This window comes from Lactuca serriola, chromosome 6, assembly GCF_051521515.1.
Source record: "Lactuca serriola cultivar US96UC23 chromosome 6, Lser_US96UC23_V15, whole genome shotgun sequence".
In the NCBI taxonomy this organism is placed as follows: domain Eukaryota; kingdom Viridiplantae; phylum Streptophyta; class Magnoliopsida; order Asterales; family Asteraceae; genus Lactuca; species Lactuca serriola.
The window spans coordinates 39,337,755-39,357,492 of record NC_136413.1 but is presented as its reverse complement, the minus strand read 5'-3'; the positions used below and the strand labels follow the sequence as shown (position 1 = coordinate 39,357,492).

The following is a 19,738-nucleotide window of genomic DNA, read 5'->3' as shown; positions in this document are numbered from 1 at the left end:
TCGGACGGCTCTCAAAGAGGCGAAACCCCTCCAAGAGGCAACACCCCACCCCGATCACCTACCCCAGACATGGAAATTCATGTCTCACCCGTTCCCTCTCCTACTCAAACCATCCCTACTTCCATTCCCACCATAAACCCCACTACCACCATTCCTAAAACCTCTTTCCCTATACCACCACCCATTTTCACAGATACAACTACAACAACTGCAAAGGTTACAACCAACGTATCTGATACGGGGGTTCATACCGATGCAACCGAAACACCACCTGTAACTGAACCACCTCAAACCGAAACCCAACAACCACCCGAACCTACCCATACTCAACCACCACCCGAAACTACCCCCACCAACACTCAACCTGAACCAACACAAACCACCACACCCCCAGCTTCCCCACCCCCAACATCTCCAGATCATGCCTCTGATGGAGATAATCATTTCCTTGGAGGGGAAAATATGACCTACGATTCGGTCTACTTTAGTCCGTTTCAGGTTCAAAGCGACGACGAGGACGATGCTCCAGTAACAAAGAAGCATCTTAAGGAGCTTAACGAGAAGGTTGACTTGCTTCTAGCTTCATCCTCCAACACTCAGTCCTCTCTCTCTGAAGCCGCTCTTCAGAAGATTGTTGATGCCTTCTCCAGGGCTCAGCATGATTCTGTCGCTTCAGCCACTGCCGCCATTGACGCCTCCACAAAAGCTTGTGAGGCGGCGACCGCAAAAGTCAATAAACTATTCACTGACGCCTCTTCCCTGTTGAAGTCCTTACAGGAGAGCGTTGATTCTACAAAGACAACATTGGAACCAATCGTTCAACAATTGATCACGTTCGTCTCAACGGAGCTACAGTCGTTCGCTACCCTTCGCCAATCCATCAGCAACGACAACTCGGCCCTTCGTGCCTCCATTGACGAGCGCCTCGCTAAACTTCACGAGGATCTCGCTGCCGAAAACTCGTTAATGGACGTTCTGGCAAGTAAAACCACCGCCCTCAAGGTCAAGAGCACTCAGCTTTCAAACTATCAGCAACAGATTGAAGCTCTTCGATCCGAACGGGAGGTTATAAAAACTTGTGTTTCAGATGTACACGCTGCCCTATCCAACATCCTGGAAGCACACGATCCGATTCTCAATCATTCGGTGAGGCGAACCCTTGCTGAAAAACTTTCTCCAGCCCTGGACCTTCTCAGCAAAATTGAAGGGCTACCTAGTTTCGTGTCCAATCCGAAACAAGGGGGAGAAGTGAAGTTCGGATCGAAACCACCTCCTTCCTCAAAAGCTGCTCACACAACCGAACCACCTCCGACTGGTCAAACTTCGGGTTCGGGTGTGAAGGATAAAGGAAAGAACATAGCTGAGGAAGAAGATGAAGATGATAAAGAAACCATTGCTGACTTGCTTAAACGCAAAAACAGTCGCAATGTGGAAAATGATAATGTTCGTGTGGCGCGAGAAGCTGAAGAAGCCGAACGCAAGAAGAAAGAAGCCCACGATCTCCTCGAGAGCAGGAAGACTCTTTTCCCTGCTTGGACTCGGGAGAGAATGATAAAGGAGGCCATAGATACTCCTAGCATCCTATGGCTCGAACCGGTGATCTCCTTCGACTGCAATAATTCTGTCGATTCGCAGTTCGATATGCCCTTGACTCGAAAGGCGTTTATCTTCCACGCCTTCTCCAACATTTTTGAAGTCCCCCATCCTAATCCTGAGGTCGATAGGGAGCTAATCGAATTCTATCTGAAGGCTGCTCAACCACAGTACCAAACATGGAGCGCTCAAAAGATCGTTAATGTTCGGGTCCTGAAGTCGTATACCGAAGGGAGATTCATCAATGTTCGGTTCAGGGTGATCAGAGGGTCTGCAAGAACCGAACATCTTATATCCTTAGCAGATCTATCGAACCTCAACCCTCATGATTGGATCGTTTTGCATAACATCCTTTTGACGAATGAAGCTGAATATGGTCCAATTATAGACCATCTCAAAAGGATGATAGTTTGTTACATCATGGAGGTCGCCTTGATGGATCAGGAGATAGCCACAGTCTTCAAGAAGAAACCGAAGATATCTCCTGTTGGATCGGCCAGTGATCTCAATCAAGTGAAGATGGGCAAGATCGACCCGAGGCGTAATTCGGTCATGTTCACTAGAGCAGAAGGACAGAAATGTCTCTTTGCTTTAGCGGATAAACATCTTTATACCAATGCTTGTCTTGAGCATGTGTTGTCGATCATCCGTCGGTGTAAAGAGAATGCAGCAGACGATGTCAAATACTTCAACGATATGATCCAATGGTACATCAGATTCAGACAGACGATACTTGCTCTTATCTCTCGTCTGTTTCAGACTGTAAAGAAGAAGGTACCTGCCGCTGCTGCCGGCCCAAGTAACAAGTGAAGATCTCGCTCCAATTGACGCAAAGGGGGAGATTGTTGGGTTGAAGATTTGTATAAGTGTTGCGTCATTGGGCTCGGCTATTAGTCCAATTGTTTTGTGCTCCGGTTTGGGCCTGTCCAACCGTGAGCCTATTAGGTTTACTATATAAGTATATGCTTGCATGCATATTAGGTTAACGACAGAAAACGATCTAGAATACATAGAGAGAATTACGATTGCTTTGCAGATTTCTTTATCGTTCTTGTAAACCTCTAACCCTCTACAGTTGATGTTCTTAATCGAGCTCTTCTAAGGGTTGTTTTATAATCATTCGACACGTTTGATTCATTCTTGAGTTGTTCTTTATTTTGCGTTCTTGCTGTTTAGTATTTATTTACCTGTTTAAGATCTAATCGATCTTCAAGATTAAGTTTTAATCTCATCAGAATTTATATATAAAATAATGAGAGTGTATTCTAGGAAAACGAGAGTATATTCTACTAGAATACACCCTCATTCTTCATATTCCATACAACTTTATTGTATTTTAAGTGAGTGAGTCCTGAAATAGTGTTATTGATGACATAAAAACCTAAATACGAATTCATTCTGAAAAAATATTATTGCTGACATTAATGATGAATTAATTAATTTCCATAAAGAGAATATTATAATTATGGATATCATTTAATATACATACAATTATGAAAACTATTTAATATCTATCATTATTTAATTAAATAATAATATAATTTTACTAAATTGCTATTGGTGCATTCTAGCACACAATAAATGCAAAAAACACTTTAACCTAGCGCTATATATATATATATATATATATATATATATATATATATATATATATATATATATATATATATATATATACAGAGAGAGAGAGAGAGAGAATGGAGTACAATACATGTGGGCCGAGAATACAAAAAAGGGTCGAGTACAACAATAGGGCTAAGCTAATACAACAATGTGAAGAATACATACATGACTAATAATAGTATCATGATAATGTTTCAACATTGCTGCAACATGTCACGATTGCTAGCTTTGTCTTTGGTTATCTTTGCATGTTTGACATTATTTCTGATTTCTTTCTCCATAGTTGTAGTGATCCATCCTTGGATCATGGCTTCACACCTCCTCCATAGCATCATGTTTGGTGTTCCCGTTTATACACAATCGTTTAGCCTTTGTAACTCTTCAATATCAAGAGATTAATATAGTATTCTTTCAAAGTGATTTTTTCCCAATTTGGGTTTTTCCGCTATAAATCTTGTGTTCACCACATTATTGTTTACGTACGTTTTGACTATAACGGTAATTAATGCACAAAACCTAGATTTTAATGTAATCTCAGAACTCTCAAAAGCTGCTCATTTTCTTCATGGAACTTGTTCTAGGTTTCTCTCAACACATACCTATTTTCTTAAATATTTCAACAATTTTAAACCTCAAAGCCACACTTATTCCAGTAAACTGATATCTTAACCAGAAGATTAACATGTCAAGTGAGATCATTTCATGACAAATCCATCATCCTAGACACAAATCAAGCAAACCCAAATCATGTGGTAAAGAAAGAGCAGAACAGTTGACTTGAAGAGTAGAACAAATATACAGATTTTCAACTTTCAACTGTTAGATACATGCCAACAATAGGAAACTCTCAAAAAGGCAGCTATTGACCTATATTGGGCCTAGCTAATTACACCATGTTTACAACTCCATCTCATACATTTGCTTTCGTATCCATCCTAATTCTACTCAAAAAGAAATCGAACAAAAGGATCTATGAAGATAGAGATGTTAACACTTAAAACAGTCTCACACCCCTCCCAGCTCTCTACCCTAATAATACACAAATGGAAAATTTCCCATTTTGGTTTTTGTTTTTTTTTTTTTTTTTTTTTTTTAATTTCAACGGCCCTCGCCCGATACCTTTAATGAACCATCCTTCATCAACTTCAAACTAAGACTGTTGAATCGTTCTCGGGAATATTGTCTTGATGCTTTTCTCCAATCTGTGCCAGCTGTCATCATTGCAACAAACTCCTCGTAACTTATGCACCCATCCTGACAAATAAATCCAGTCACAATTAATTAATTAATCAAGACACTAAGTACCTAATTAGATAAGTTATATATGGATGTTTATTTTTCAGCTTAATCGCAAAAAGGACAAAAATGGGAGGGTGTTATTGACTACATAAAATAACCACTGATTTGTCAAAATGGACTATACGAAATTACTTTTTCTTGCGAAATTATAACTATTTTTTTCAAAATAATGTCATTTCGTAACAAACAAAAAAATCGCTAGAAAATAATTTTTGTGAAAGTTATATGTATCAGGGACCATTAACAAAACAATTTCACAAATTGCAAAATCAATTTTACCAAAGAAAAAAGTAAGTTATTGTGCGAATAATGTGGTGAAAGGTGGTCATTTTATTAATAGCACCCTTCCATTTTGGTCATTTTTGCGATTAACCTTTTATATTTAAGGGAAAAGCTTAGAAAAAATCCAACGTGTTATCTCTCGATGCTTTTTCTTAAAAAAAAAACATTATTTTCAGCTATTAGAACCATTTATGTTATGGCCAAGGAGAATTAATTTAGGTTCAAATGTTTTCACTAACTATTTTGTGCATGTATGCTTGATTCTGGACCAATCATTTTAGTTATTTTAAGAAAGTAATTAATGCATATTAAATGTTGAAGATGTAATTAATATACATTATATCTTCAACATGTAATATGCATTAATTATTTTCTTAAAATAACAACATTTAATATGCATTAATTACTTTCTTAAAATAACTAAAATGATTGGTCCAGAATCAAGTATACATGCATACAATAAATAGTGAAAACAAAATAACCTAACCCACATAAAATAGTCTTAATCAAGGAAAATATACGTAATGTTTAGGGAGATGTTGAGTTTTTCTGGGTTACGTATTATTTTCTCAAAATATTTTTTAAATATCGTTTATACAGACAACATTGTACCTTATCAGTGTCAACATCATGCATAATCGCGTTTATTACATCATTGTTGACGTCACCTTCATCACTTAACGCGTGACGCAGCTCGTCAACCTCTATATAACCATCATTGTTTTTATCAAAGAAGTTAAAGGCTTTATGTAAATGCTCATCATTTGCCATTTTCTTTAAATGAACATTAGCAGCTATGAATTCCCCAAAGTTGAGAGTCCCATCTCTATCAACATCAGCCTACAAAATCATATGTCATATTATCATAAAAGTATATATTATTAGTTAATCAAAAAAATGAGAATGTCATATTCAACATTCGTAAAAAAAAAAAAAAAAAAGTAATATTTTGTTTTGAAATATGATTTTGAGATTGATTGGACTTACAGACTCCATTAATGTTTGAAGTTCTGCATCTGTAATTTGATGACCAAGTTTCTGTAAACCGATTTTTAGTTCTTCAATATTTATCTTGCCTTTGTTTCCTGTATCCATCATACGAAATTCCTCCTTTATTCCGGCCACCTCCTCCACTGATAAATGCTCCGCCACCACCTATACATGTAGTCGATTAAATCAGGGTTTTCTAAATTAGGGTTTCAGATCGATTCAAACCTCAATAAATAAACAATACGTACCCTCAAAGCTCTTTTCTTGAGTTTGTTCATCACTGAGAACTGTTTAAGCCTGGATTTAACAGCATCACCCAATGGAACATTCGGAGCTTTCTTTGTATTCAATAACCATGGGTGATCTGAAATTGAAATACGAAAGTAAATTAGGCAGCATGTAAGATAAGAAAAGGTATTTTCCAACAAATTAGTACTACCTATATTAACGTAACATTACCAAGAACTTGTTGAGCTGTAAGTCGGCGTTTTTGATCGGGGTCAAGCATTTTCTTCACAAGATCCTTTGCGTTATCGGAAACTTTAGGCCATGGATCTCGTTTGAAATTGATTACTGAGCGAATAATTGCTTGTGCTACTCCTTGTTCAGTTTCTATAAAAAGAAGATGGAAGTTTGAATAAAGTCGATTTTCATGGTGATGATTGAAATAAAGAAGAATATATATATATATATATATATATATATATATATATATATATATATATATATATATATATACCTGCCCAAAAAGGTGGAACGCCGCAAAGTAAAATGTACAAGATGACTCCGGAGCTCCAGACGTCAACTTCTGGGCCATAATTGCGTTTTAGAACTTCTGGAGCCATGTAATAAGGACTTCCCACTATCTCGTTGAAGACTTCCCCTGGATAATAGATAATCCATTGTTGAATTGTTTTTTTATGAACAAAAAATAAACATGTCGTATATTTTGGGTTTAGAAAATGAAAAGTTGGAGCTTTGTATAGCTTCAACTAGCATTCTAGATGATTAATGAGAAGACGTCGAGCTAGAAAGGGCATGTTAAATGGTTTTGGGTTTATAAAATGATTGAAATTTTAGGTTTTTGGATTGTTTTGTTCATCTCTAAATGTAGATAAAATCTACACAAATAATATGTTAAATTCAATATCACATACCTGGTTTAAAGAAAACCGAAAGCCCAAAATCAATGGCTTTTAAAGGAGCTGTTTCCTTCTTGTTTCCAAACAGAAAATTCTCTGGTTTAAGATCACGATGCATAACTCCATGACTATGACACATCTGTGATCAATTCAAACGATCCAATCATCAACAAACAATCAAACAACAAAACCCAAAAACAAAATCGATCAAATCAAATCCAAACCTGAACAATTTCCACGATCCTCCTCATAATCGAAGCAGCAGCTCGTTCAGTATAACGTCCTCTTGCCACAATCCGATCAAACAATTCGCCACCTTCACACAACTCCATGACAATATGAACTGCATCATTATCCTCATAAGTATCTCTCATGGTGACAATGTTCGGATGTTTAGGCAAATGCTTCATGATTTCAACTTCTCTCCTCACATCATCGATATCAACTGTTGTTCTAAGCTTCCTTTTTGATATCGATTTGCAGGCTAATCGTTCCCCAGTTCCCAGATCCGTACACAAATAGGTTACCCCAAATTCGCCTCTTCCAAGCTCTCGACCTAGATTGTAGCGCTGTGTAATGTCGTGACCTGTGGGATCTTTTAATACGAAGAAAATGGTTTCATTGTTTTGAGATGCAGATGGGTTGTGATAATCGACTGAGAAAGGATTCGGTTTGTGATTTCCCCTCCTCTTCTTCTTCCTCTCCTTTCGGCGAGCAGAATTACCAGTAACACAGCAATTTCCCATGATTCAAACTGATCTAATCTTTCCAATTACTTTCGGAAGAATTCTGATTCAAAAAACAATCAATCCATTGACTGGAATCAAAAATATACGAAATGAGAGAGATAATGTGAAGATACCTGTGCGAGAATTTGTGAAAAATAGTAAAATACCATTCGTTTTGGGAGATGAATGGGTGAAAATTAGAGGGGTGGTGTTGAAAAGTCAAGAGATTTGAATGAATGGTGATGAAAGAAAGGTTTGTTTTGTTGAATTGTTGGGGGTGTTGTGTTGTGTTATTCAATCGGCCATGGATGAAGCATGAGATGAGATGATGATATGAATGAGAGAGAAGGAGAGTCAAAAAGCTCTTTAACAGACTTTTCTTTCTCCCTCCAAATTCCCTCTCGATTTCTCTTGGTTTCTCCTGTCTCTCTCCCTGTCCTCTTGTTATCAAAAAATGCTCCTTTCAAATGATGGTATTTGCCTTTTATACCAAATATATCAACCAATTATTTATTTCAACAAATTAATTTTCAAAAGATAAAAAAGTATTCTTGGTGCAATTAAATCCTAACAAAGTTCGTTTATCATAGAACATTAACAAATTTTTTTGTTAGTTTAGTTAAACAAACAAAACATGAACAATGATGTTGTTTGTTTATTTAGTTTTATGAATATTCGTTTATACTAGATTATTGTATTACATTATATATATCTTCCTATCTAATCTAATAAAATAATAGTTTTATTCTCCTCTTGATATGTGTTATATTATTAAGCATCCTAATTAATGTATATTTTAATTTTCTTTTGTCATGTGTTATCATATTATATCTCCTAATTAATACATGACATTTGTAAACCTATTGATTCTCCATTTTAAATTTTAAATTATAAATTTCTCATTCTAATTATATTAAATTAATAACATTAGAATAAAAATTAAAATAAACTTAATACAAATTATAAAGTGATATAATTTCACATATTTATTTAAATTAATGATTAAAATTTATATAACTAAAAAAATCATTTAATTAATAATTTATTTAAAATAACTGATTAATAATTTTTAGTTTTTATTTTAAAAGTTTAATTAATTGTATAACCGTGGTTTCCACGGGTTATAAACTAGTAATATTATATAGTGAGGATGAAAATATAGCTTCTAAAAATGGTTCAAGTTTTTGAAGTTTTTAAATATGGTAAACATATTAAAAAGTAACACTAACCAAAATATTAAAAATGTTGAACATCTATTTTTAAAGATCTTGATGCGAATGATTACGCTCATTTTTATGTTTTGTGTATGTTTTGTTTATTATCTTAATGAATATAAATGAATAGGCAAAACAATAAAATATGTTTTTTTATCTGTTTTTGTTTGTTCGGTTGAACTTAAACGAACGAAAATGAGCAATTTTTTGTTTATATTAAGTTCAATTCGTTTAGAACCATATCCCATACTAAGGTGTATTTGATTTTTTTTTCTAAAGTTATCTTATTTCACTCTATTGTGCACATAATCCACTTTATATACAAGTAATCTTATAAAACAAATGTAAATAAGTTTAGATCAACTTTTATATGGTGTAAAATGTTTCATATATTGCAGTAGTTTTAATCGTGTGGCTCATGTTATAGCTTCTCATCTACTCTAATAAATGAAGTTTCATTTTGCCACATGTCAATATCTCGTAAGTTTTGACACTTGTCATTTTGTGGTATTTTTGAAAATTTAAAAATTAAAAAGTCATATAATACTTATAGATATATATGTAAAGTATTAATTGTAATAAATGTGATTGTAAATTGTAATAAACATGTTTTTTTTATTTTGAATATTTATTTTAAAAAATATTAAAGGTTTACATTTTAATTTTTTATATTTTAGAATCAACCCGTGTAATATATTGGTTTCACACCTAGTTTTAAATATTGTAACATTTATGACTACGATAAAATATATTGAACCCTCAATATGCCAGAGTACCTACATCAACATGTCTACTCCATTTTTCACAACCTGTTATTAGGCTACGAGGTATAGTCACACACAACCTACTCAAAAAGTGATGTTACATCAGCGCCACATCACCTCCACTACAAACTCACTACCAACCCACTAACCCTTGAAAATGATTATCACTCCACATTATTATTATTATTATTATTATTATTTTGACAATATTAGATTAAATTAAAAAAAGTAATTCAAATAAAACAAACATTAAAAACACTAAATTAAAACACATTGCATTAATTTTAAAACACACAAAATCAAATCCTAAAATATTTGAAAAACAACAAAAAAAATCCTAAATTACTTATTTTTCCTAAAATACTTTAAAAAAAAATCCTAAATTACTTATTTATCTTAAATTACTTAAAAAAAAAACACACATACAACATAACAACTAAAACGTAAATATTAGAACCTAATCTTCATACTTAGCACGGACACGTTGTTGGATTTTGAGAAATGTCGCGAGATTTTCGGGGTCGAGATCTGGTAGGGGCTTCGAGTTTATTATTTGAAGATCGGTAAGAGCGATTTTTTGGCGACGAGATTTCTCCGTGGATTTGTATTTTCTTTCTAGAAAACTTAAAGTTTTATCTATAGATTCCACAAGCCCATCGTCGCTAGTTGTGGTTGCTTTCCCGCTTGAAGACGCCGCCCGTTTTGCTTTGTCCATTCTCGGTGGTCGACAGAGTTAGACTTCGGATGGACCCTCTCTCTCGGCAACATCGATGTCATCATTGAGATCTAGCCTAAAACCCGCGGCAACATCGATGTCGTCATTGAGGTCTAGCCTAAAACCCGCGTCCAATTCAGAAGTTTTTGTTCTTTTGTTGGGGTCGGTGGTCGAGTCTGAATGTGATGTTTTTGGATTAAGGACTCATTTTGGACCTTGACAGCAAACTTCCCACGCTTTTTGGTGACCAAATGGTTTACCGTTGTTGGTGACTTTGAATTGGTAGCACACGGTTGATAAAATGTTGAAATCGTTCGAACCACTTTTATGCATATTTTTTAGATTTTCAAATATGTTATTAAACTTTGTGCAAATTGCGCGAAGATCACGCCATGTTCCGTTGACTGTGTCGTACGACCGATCCATTTTCCTTCCAAGAAGCGCATGAAAGTGATCTAAAACACGATTCCAAAAATATTCTCCAGATTGCGCGTTGCCTCTTCTCGAGTCACAGGATATGAAAATTCAAGTTTTTGCTAAAGCTTCTTCATCTTCTTCGTTCCAAGCCGTTGCTTTCTTTTTCCCTTTTCCTTTTGGTTGCCTTCTTCGAGATGATTATGGTGTTTCTTGGACAAATTCATTGTCGTTGTCGAGGTTCACTGTTTGGGATTGAGATAATGGAACTTGAGATGATTGTGTTTGGAATTGTGAAGAAGCTTGTTGTTGAAAACTTTAGAATTGGAGAATGAATTGTTGTTGTGGTCGTTGTTGTTTGAAGAATTGTGGGTTGTAGGGAATGTTAGTGAATAAAGGTTGTTGTTGGATTGGAGAATTCAACAATTACATATATGTTTGATAATCACTTGGAGTGTTTGGGATGTTTGGGCGTGTTTGGAGTGGGTGGAGTATTTTGATTGGGATCCTTTTTTTTTTGAAGAAAAGTGAAAGAAAGTAGGAGTATTTTTTTGGATTTAGAAATGTAAAATGAAGAGTGAAAGTGTAATATATATATATATATATATATATATATATATATATATATATATATATATATAAGGTGGTGTTATTAAATTTAAAACTTAATTTAATTTTTTTTTTTATATAAACTCCAAACGGTCAAAAACATAGTCGTTACACTCTCTCTCTCTCGTTTTAATTGGTCGTCTTCGTCCGTGATAAGTACCACGCCACAAGACACCTACGCGTGCCTGGGGCGATGCTCACGCGTAGGTGGCCTTGCAACATAAGCCCCACGCGTAGCCACCATAACTCGATACCGTATAGCCTTAGGTTTTACACCGTTTACTCAAATTAAGACAAATGCTCATTTGCTTAGAGACAAGTGATCATTTTGTTATTTTTTTATTTTATTATTTTCTTGTCTCGTAGCGTCTTCCAAAGAAAAAGAAAACATGATTAACTAACTACAACATCATACAACATGTGAAATATAATTCAAAAAAAAAACTTTGTTTAATGTTTGCTGTTTAATGCCGCTTTTGGCTTTTCAATCAAGAGTATTTTGTGTTTAATTCGGAACTCAAGAAAGTAAAAAATTTGCAAAGTATAAACTTCAGCCATTCATTCTACTATCATGGGTTTACTAATATTGTCCTTATGACCCAAAAAGTAAAATAATTTAATGTCACATAAACATATACAATGCAGGTTATACTTATAGCATTATACAAATCAACATCCAAAAAAAAAGTCAAAAACGGTATGTGACATCTAATAATTCTCTTCCATTCAAGAATCATCAGCCAGAAAACAACAGTAACTTTCAACAGAACAAGTAACCTTGATATAGAAAAATGAACCTGGTTTCCCTCTTTTACCCTTCATACACTCTTTTCCTGAAAAAAGTCAAAAGCAAGATAACTGAGTCAACTCAAGCATTCAGACAAATTGAACAAAGTCAAACAAACACTTACCACTTTCACATCATTGGCTAACCCCAAATCAGAAAGCGAATTCACTGATACACAATTTTCATGCACAATTACACCCCGGGTCCCACCATTGCCAATATTTAAATAAGCAGCTCTTTTAAACATCCATTTATTCCTTTCTTGATTATAAAAATCATCAAAAATTTCTCCACACAAAACACACACAATTTGGGTTTCATCTGCAGTAACCATCTGTTCACCATCAATCAAGAATGTTTCTTGTGTAGTTGACCCAGGGTCAAAGTCAAAATCAGACTCCCCGTTGACCCAATTTTCAGCTTTCAAAAACCATCTCCTTGATGATTTGGTATTTGGAGTGTTGGATTCTGAATTTTTTAACACATGCCACTCCATATGATTATCGAAAGGTTCTTGAACTTTGAATCTTAATCCACAAATCCCACATTGATGTGGAAGATCATCAATTAGCTCACTAATCACACAGGGATTAAACTCCCTAATCACATCAGGCTTAAACTCTAATCCTACAACACTCTTGTTATTAATAACAACACTCTTTGAGGAAACTTTTGGAGTAAGTTTTGGAGTTTGAGTAGCAATGACATCATCACTTTTGTTATTATTATTGTTGTTGTTATTAATATTGTTGTTTTTGTTGTTGTTGTCTTCTGATGCAGAGATTAAACCCTTTGAGAGCAATGTACTCAAAAGACTTGAGACATTTGATTCAGGATTTGGAAGAGTTGTACTCTGTGTTGATGGAGTAGTACCAAGAAGAGATGAAGAAAGTGATGTGCTTTCATGGGAGGATGGGATTTTGAGAGATGATGACATGGATTGAGTAGTAGTTTTTTTGCCAAAAATGCTGCTAACAGCAGCTAATAAACTACTTGTGGATGATAATCCTGGTATATCTGCAACTACAGGTTTTTGCTGACGTGGCACTGGTAAGGGTTTAGGGGGTTGTGGTTGTGGTTGAAACTGAACAGAAGGTTCTGATACGGGTTCTTGATGAGGTGGCGGAAATGGAGTGCGTTTCATTGGGTGTAAATTTTGAAGTTTTGATTTTTGAGAATCTTGACTTATTTGCCCCTGAGATCGAGCTGCTTTAAGAGATTGCAAAGAGATTCTGGATAAAGAATCAAGACTTGTTGACACTGACACCCCACTTGAAGAGGAAGGGAAAACTTTAGAACCATGTAATAAGTTTCTAGAAGCACCTACAAAGGAATTTTCGTCTGTCGAAAATGACCCTTTTGCCCTTAGTGAAGTAGAAGGTAAAGGTATCCGCTGTTCTGCAGATGGTAGATCAGGTGAAGATTCTTTCTCATGCATCCGTTGTGATTTCTGAAGACGATTATCAAAACCCTAGAAAGAAAAGAAAAAAAATACGTTTCAATGTATTTATGTAAGGAAAAGAATAAGGGTAATTCCGTCTTTTTGACTTACCGGTCTATCGGGGTCGAAATACAGTCTAGGATCTCTCTTTGAACTATTGGAAGATGTAAGAATAGGATTCACTGTTCTTGAGCTCACATCATCCCACAAATACTCTTCTTCCTCTGAATTCTTCCAACTCCTACTCACTTCACCACTTCCTTTTATAAGATTGTTGATGGGTTGTGATTTCACATCAGGAATTGAAGATTTATGGAGTGAATAATTTGATGATAATGTATGTCCATTTCTTTCAAGCCTGGATATTGTATCTGTAGTATTGCTCACAGATCCATACCATGTCTTTTCAAGTCCTTGTTCTCCTACTCTTCCATTGGATTTTCCAAAACTACCCTCAGAAGGGCTTGATATATCAGAACCAAATTCATAATTCTCGTTTGTAAGATCACTCTCTGGATCTCTTTGTGCCTGCTGACATGGCAAAGCATAGATAGAACATTTTTTGTCAAATTAACAAATTTATAAAGAATTTAAATGGTTAGTAATAGTATGATTAGTATCATACATGCAATTTTAGGCGAGGATCAGCACGAGTTGTGGATATGTCACTGGCTGCAACTTTTGGCTTCATGAAAGTTGAAAGTTAATTAGTGATGATGACAAAAATGATTTAGATGAGGTTAAAAATGTAAACTTTAATGTTTCTTTACCCTGTTTGACTGTTGGAGTTTTTGTCTTGCCTCCAAATACTTGGGATTTACATGAATACTGCGAGCAGGGCGTTGTGGTTGTGGCTCAGGTCTAGATGTGGTCAACCCTGAAGAGGAAACATTTCCATTCCCATTCCCATTCCCAACTGTTGAAAAACCAAGTTCTTTTTCTATTGATTGGAGTGATTGAGGTGGAAATACTCCTTTCCATGTCCCAAAAAGATGTCGCATTCCAGAATGTAATGCAGAATCAACCTGTCTATATGCCTTGCAAAATACCTAAAAGATTGAAGAAGTAAAGAAAGTGAATTGATTTATCAGAGGGGCATAGTTAAGAGCACATTGGAACTCAAGAATGAAGATCTAACCTCAGGGAGTTTGGTGGAAAAGTGTCTGATGTAATCTCGCCCAATATTCTTCACGATACTGTCTAGAAGATATAGCGATGGCAACTTTTGATCACTCGGAACCTAAAAAGGTGAAAAATCGTTTTTTGTTTTAGTGACAGTGGTTATAACTTATAACTTATAATTATAATCAGCTAGTTCTACACAAACATAGTAACAGGAATCATCACCTCGATAATGTTATTGCAGATAGTAGCAGCAATAGCTTTGGCAGCCTGGGCGTTTTCTCCGGCGATGATAGTCAAGTTCGTTATGATTGGTTTCGAATTGAAAGTCAGCTCCGCTAGAGCTGTCCTATACTGACTCACAAGCTCTTGATGCTGTTGCTGTTTTATCTGAGATAGCGATTGTGGCTGATACGACTCGGAGTCTCCATCTCTCTCCACCGCCGGCCGGAACCCCACTGACGGCCGTTGAACTATAGGTCTATTATTACCGTTGGGATTATTATTACTGCGAAGAATCGTTGGCTCTTCCGTTACCAATCGAGGTTTCTTCAGTGTAGCAGGGTTTCTTGATGATCTATCGAATGATCTGCCGCGAGAAGTGTTGTCCATCTCCATTTTTAACACCCCGCCAAATCAATTTTACAAAAATCAAAATTAATCTAATCTACAATTAGCATGTTGAAGAGGAAGTTTAACTTCCTGTAGAAATTTCATTCGATTCGTTACAACATACAATAAACATTAAAAAGGTAAGCAAATCGAAAACCCTAACCCTAGCTAGAGGCAATTACAAATGCGTAAATCGAGAAAAGGAAAAAGGAAAACAAAATCAAAAACGCGACACGAAGAACCGATTGCAGGGTGTTGGAATTTATATGTTCTGCGAGAAAGTGATGGATTTTGTTGGAGATTTAGATGAAGAGATTCGAAAGGCGTCACGTATTCAGATCAAGAGCTGTCGTTAGCACTCGCTCTATTTGTTCTATGTTCAGAATTTCACTGGAGTCTCTCTTTCATGTGCGTGTGTGTGTGGTGTGTGTAGAGTGTAGACCGTTGGTAAATGGTCAAAAACGAAAAGCCTGAATTGGGTGGGATTAAAGTCCATTTAAGCCTGATATCAGTGGGCTTAAAGTCCATTAATAATGGGCCATGCTTTTTTATTCCTATAAAATCTGATCCATTTAATCATTCGTTCTTCAATGAGCATTTTCACATAGAGAAAAAAAAAAGCTTTAAATTATGTAAAAATAGAGTGTTTTTTAAAATGTTTTTAAGAGTATTTCATCAATAAATATGCAAATAAGAAAAGATATCGCTGTATGGCATTTTGTTATAACATTAAAATAGTCATTCATGATGTTATGACATATTATGGTAGGTATGGTTAGGGTGTTATAATATTAAATAGTTTTAATGTAATAATTTATTTTTATTTTTTTCGAATTTCTTTTATTTATAATTATAAAAACAAATATAATTTTATTAAACTTAATATTTAAATAAAACATAATATTTAAATTTAAAAAAAAAAAAAAAAAAAAACATTACAAGATGGAAAAAAATACATTTTTTCCTAAATAAATTATTCTTCATCGTTGTTACCATTGTAGATGTAATCCGTCAAGTCTTCTCGAAATTCATGTGTTTTTGTGGGTCTTGGATATCAACTCTTCTATGTAAATATTAATGTGTATATGGTTAAAATTGCACGTGTCTAGATTGTTAGCATATAATTTGCAATATTTCGTCTTTTATCTTCAATTACCATGTCATGCATTATGATACATGCATACATAATATCTCATCGAGTTTCCATCTCATATGTCGTAGCTCATTGGTGTAATATTTGTACATTATATTGATAAACACATCATCATCTTCATCGTAGAAATGGTCAAACATATCCATAATTTTTTTTGAGGAAAATATTGAAATTGTATTAAATATAGAGAAAGAAAAGAATGATGTGAATAAAAGTGAGATAGATGGTATGTATTTATAGCATGGTTGTAGAAATTAGGATTAACCGGCAATTAATCGTGGATTAATCGTTTGGCGTTCTCCAACCGTCGATGACTAGGATATTAATCGAAAATTTAGGGTTAATCGGGTTTGGCGGGATTAATCGGTCTTGGCGGGAATAATCGGTCAACAAAAGTCAATAAAAGTAAAAAAAATCAAAAAAAGTCAAAATTTAAAAAAAAAAAAACAAAAACAAAAAAACAAAAAAATCAACCTTTTTTTTACTCCAAAAATTTTTAAATTTCAAATATTATACCAAAATGTTCATATTTTTCGTATTTTCAAATATTCAAATTACAAATTTTCTTATTTTCTAATTTTGAAGTACTTGTTTTTTTAAGTTATATTAATATTTTATTAATTTTAATATTTTATTAATAATCTATGGTCTCCGATTAATTCTCGCCAAAACCGATAAATCCCTTAACCCGATTTTTTTTAGGTCGGGTATATGATGTGAATAAAAGTGAGATAGTCGGTATGTATTTATAGCATGGTTGTAGAAATTAGGATTAATCGGCAATTAATCGTGGATTAATCGTTTGGCATTCTCCAACCGTCGATGACTAGGGTATTAATCGAAAATTTAGGGTTAATCGGGTTTGGCGGGATTAATCGGTCTTGGCGGGAATAATCGGTCAACAAAAGTCAATAAAAGTAAAAAAAAAAATCAAAAAAAGTCAAAATTTAAAAAAACAAAAAAACAAAAAAACAAAAAAATCAACCTTTTTTTTACTCCAAAAATTTTAAAATTTCAAATATTATACCAAAATGTTCATATTTTTCGTATTTTCAAATATTCAAATTACAAATTTTCTTATTTTCTAATTTTGAAGTACTTGTTTTTCTTAAGTTATATTAATATTTTATTAATTTTAATATTTTATTAATAATCTATAGTCTCCGATTAATTCCCGCCAAAACCGATAAATCCCTTAACATCAGTCGGTCGTTGAGCTACCGTCGAACGATTTTTACAATCTTGATTTATAGTTAAAAATAAGAATAATAATAATAATTTATTTCAAAATTGATCGTTAGTGGTCAAAGTAAGAGATGATTGGTTGATATGAGGCGTTGCACACCGTTGGCATTATGGTGTCATTTTAGGTTATGGTGTCATTTTAGGTGATCCACGTCGACATTAACGTCGTTGTTTAGTCTCATACTCGACACTCTAAGAAATATGTACCTTGTGTATTGAGACATTTTACGCTCAATTTCGCGACCTAATAAGACGTTTTTCCACAACTTAAAACGACTTATTTTTCAATCCACTTGTTAATTTCATAGATGTCATCGGGATCGGGAACAATATATCTTTTGGACGTTTTTAGCTATTTTTTTGCTGTTTTTTAAAAAGTAGTAATAAGGTTAATCTATTTTATCTTTTTCTCTAAACAATAATATAAATTTTTATTCATACAAAACTCATTAATAGAAACCATTAAGATAATGTGATTCAAAGATATAGTATTTATATTGAATCATAATAATTCAAATTTTATCTCGTAACTTGCATTAATAGATTATCACCACTACAAAATTTCAACTTCGAACATTCTAATAATAAATATCTAGTTTAATTCAAAATAACAACAATATTTTATAATAAAAGAACTATTGTTCATACTATTCAATTTTCAACATATTACAACTTAATAAATCATATAAGAGCCTATGAACCAAACAAGCATGTAACATTTTGAATAACATTAATCTTTTAATATTTTAATCATGTGATTTTATTCATGCGCAACGTGTGTATATTCATCTAGTATTCAAATAAACGAAGATGACATAAAGATTAGTTATTAAAAACTTTACATATCTCTAATCAACCGAATATTCATATCAATGTATAATGTACTATTTGTCTTTTTTTTTTAGGTCTAATTTGAAATCAAATTCAACGTTTCTATAACAAAAACAACCCTAATGTTTATGGCTTTCTCTATATCTTTCTTGTTAAAGATTTGCATCAATGGTTAATTCTTCATGATCATTTTAGGTGTTATTTATGTGTACAAATACTCTTCTAAACGTTAAGTTAGTAGCAAATGTGACTTTTTGTAAGAACAAGTGACGTGTTTTATAACTAAATCACTCTACAAATTCTTGTAAAACATCAAATTTATATAATTGAATAGTTTAGAATCTTGGGTAAATATACAAGATGTTCTTTCTTGCTGTATATAATTAAATAAAAAGATCGGATTTTTTAAATGATGGCATACAACAACTTTAAGCAAACAAGGTGCAAGTGAATTGATATGATACGCTTCTATAATCAAACAACATAAAGAGCTATTAAAATTAGCATCGATGTATCGATGTTAGAACATGATAATAGCCATGTCGAAAACACCCGATACCCGAATTATCCCCCCCCCCCCCCCCCCCCCCCCCCCCCGTTTTTTTCGGGTATCGAGTTAATTTTTTTGGTATTCGGGTAACCCGATTTTTTTTAGGTCGGGTATAGGGTACGTTTGTTGGGTTTCGGGTATACCCGAATTTAGGGGTGAGCGCGGTGCGGTTATTAGCCAAAACCTCACCACTAACCGCAAATACGGTTAATCTAATTTCAAAACCGCATGATGCGGTTTATTTTTGCGGTGCGGTTTTGTTTTTTTCTGTGTTGCGGTTATTAACCGCATGAATTTGATGCAGTTATTTTGTGTGGTCTTTAACCATAGTTTAAAGCTCAATCATTTTAAGAATTCAAACATATTACTTGTAATAAAATATATAAAAAAAAAAAAAAATCATAAGATATAAGGCAATTAACTATTTAACTTAAATCACAAACAACTAATATCTTAAAAACGTCAAATCAATAGTAATTAACAATAAATATCTTAAAATTGTCTAATTTCATCTTTTTTTCAAAGTGAAACATAAGAAAAAACCAACATTTTTGTCTTCTAGTAATGTATACGTCTTCAATTCATGAAACTTGTCTTATTTTTAATATTTAACAAATTAATAAT

At 33.8% G+C, this 19,738-nt stretch overlaps 2 protein-coding genes across 3 annotated transcripts; both read right to left on the bottom strand.

Moving 5' to 3' along the window:
• Positions 1 to 3,993: 3,993 nt before the first annotated feature.
• On the bottom strand, positions 3,994 to 8,095 carry LOC145057920 (calcium-dependent protein kinase 7-like). Its single transcript, XM_079005832.1, has 9 exons — positions 7,792 to 8,095; positions 7,154 to 7,718; positions 6,945 to 7,068; positions 6,527 to 6,670; positions 6,247 to 6,399; positions 6,036 to 6,151; positions 5,785 to 5,952; positions 5,410 to 5,637; positions 3,994 to 4,470 (listed from the first exon to the last, which is right to left on the bottom strand). Exons 2-9 carry the CDS (start codon positions 7,673 to 7,675, stop codon positions 4,315 to 4,317), a joined length of 1,611 nt encoding a protein of 536 aa, XP_078861958.1. The 5' UTR covers positions 7,676 to 7,718; positions 7,792 to 8,095; the 3' UTR covers positions 3,994 to 4,314.
• Positions 8,096 to 11,906: 3,811 nt separating this feature from the next.
• LOC145057918 (pre-mRNA cleavage complex 2 Pcf11-like protein) lies at positions 11,907 to 15,765 on the bottom strand. Of its 2 annotated transcripts, none has more exons than XM_079005830.1 (7): positions 14,949 to 15,765; positions 14,740 to 14,841; positions 14,372 to 14,650; positions 14,227 to 14,286; positions 13,713 to 14,132; positions 12,285 to 13,631; positions 11,907 to 12,206 (listed from the first exon to the last, which is right to left on the bottom strand). In XM_079005830.1, exons 1-7 carry the CDS (start codon positions 15,339 to 15,341, stop codon positions 12,192 to 12,194), a joined length of 2,616 nt encoding a protein of 871 aa, XP_078861956.1. In that variant the 5' UTR covers positions 15,342 to 15,765; the 3' UTR covers positions 11,907 to 12,191. The 2 variants fall into 2 exon arrangements, with proteins under 2 accessions (XP_078861956.1, XP_078861957.1); XM_079005831.1 differs by having other exon boundaries at positions 13,713 to 14,129.
• Between the last annotated feature and the right edge of the window lie 3,973 nt (positions 15,766 to 19,738).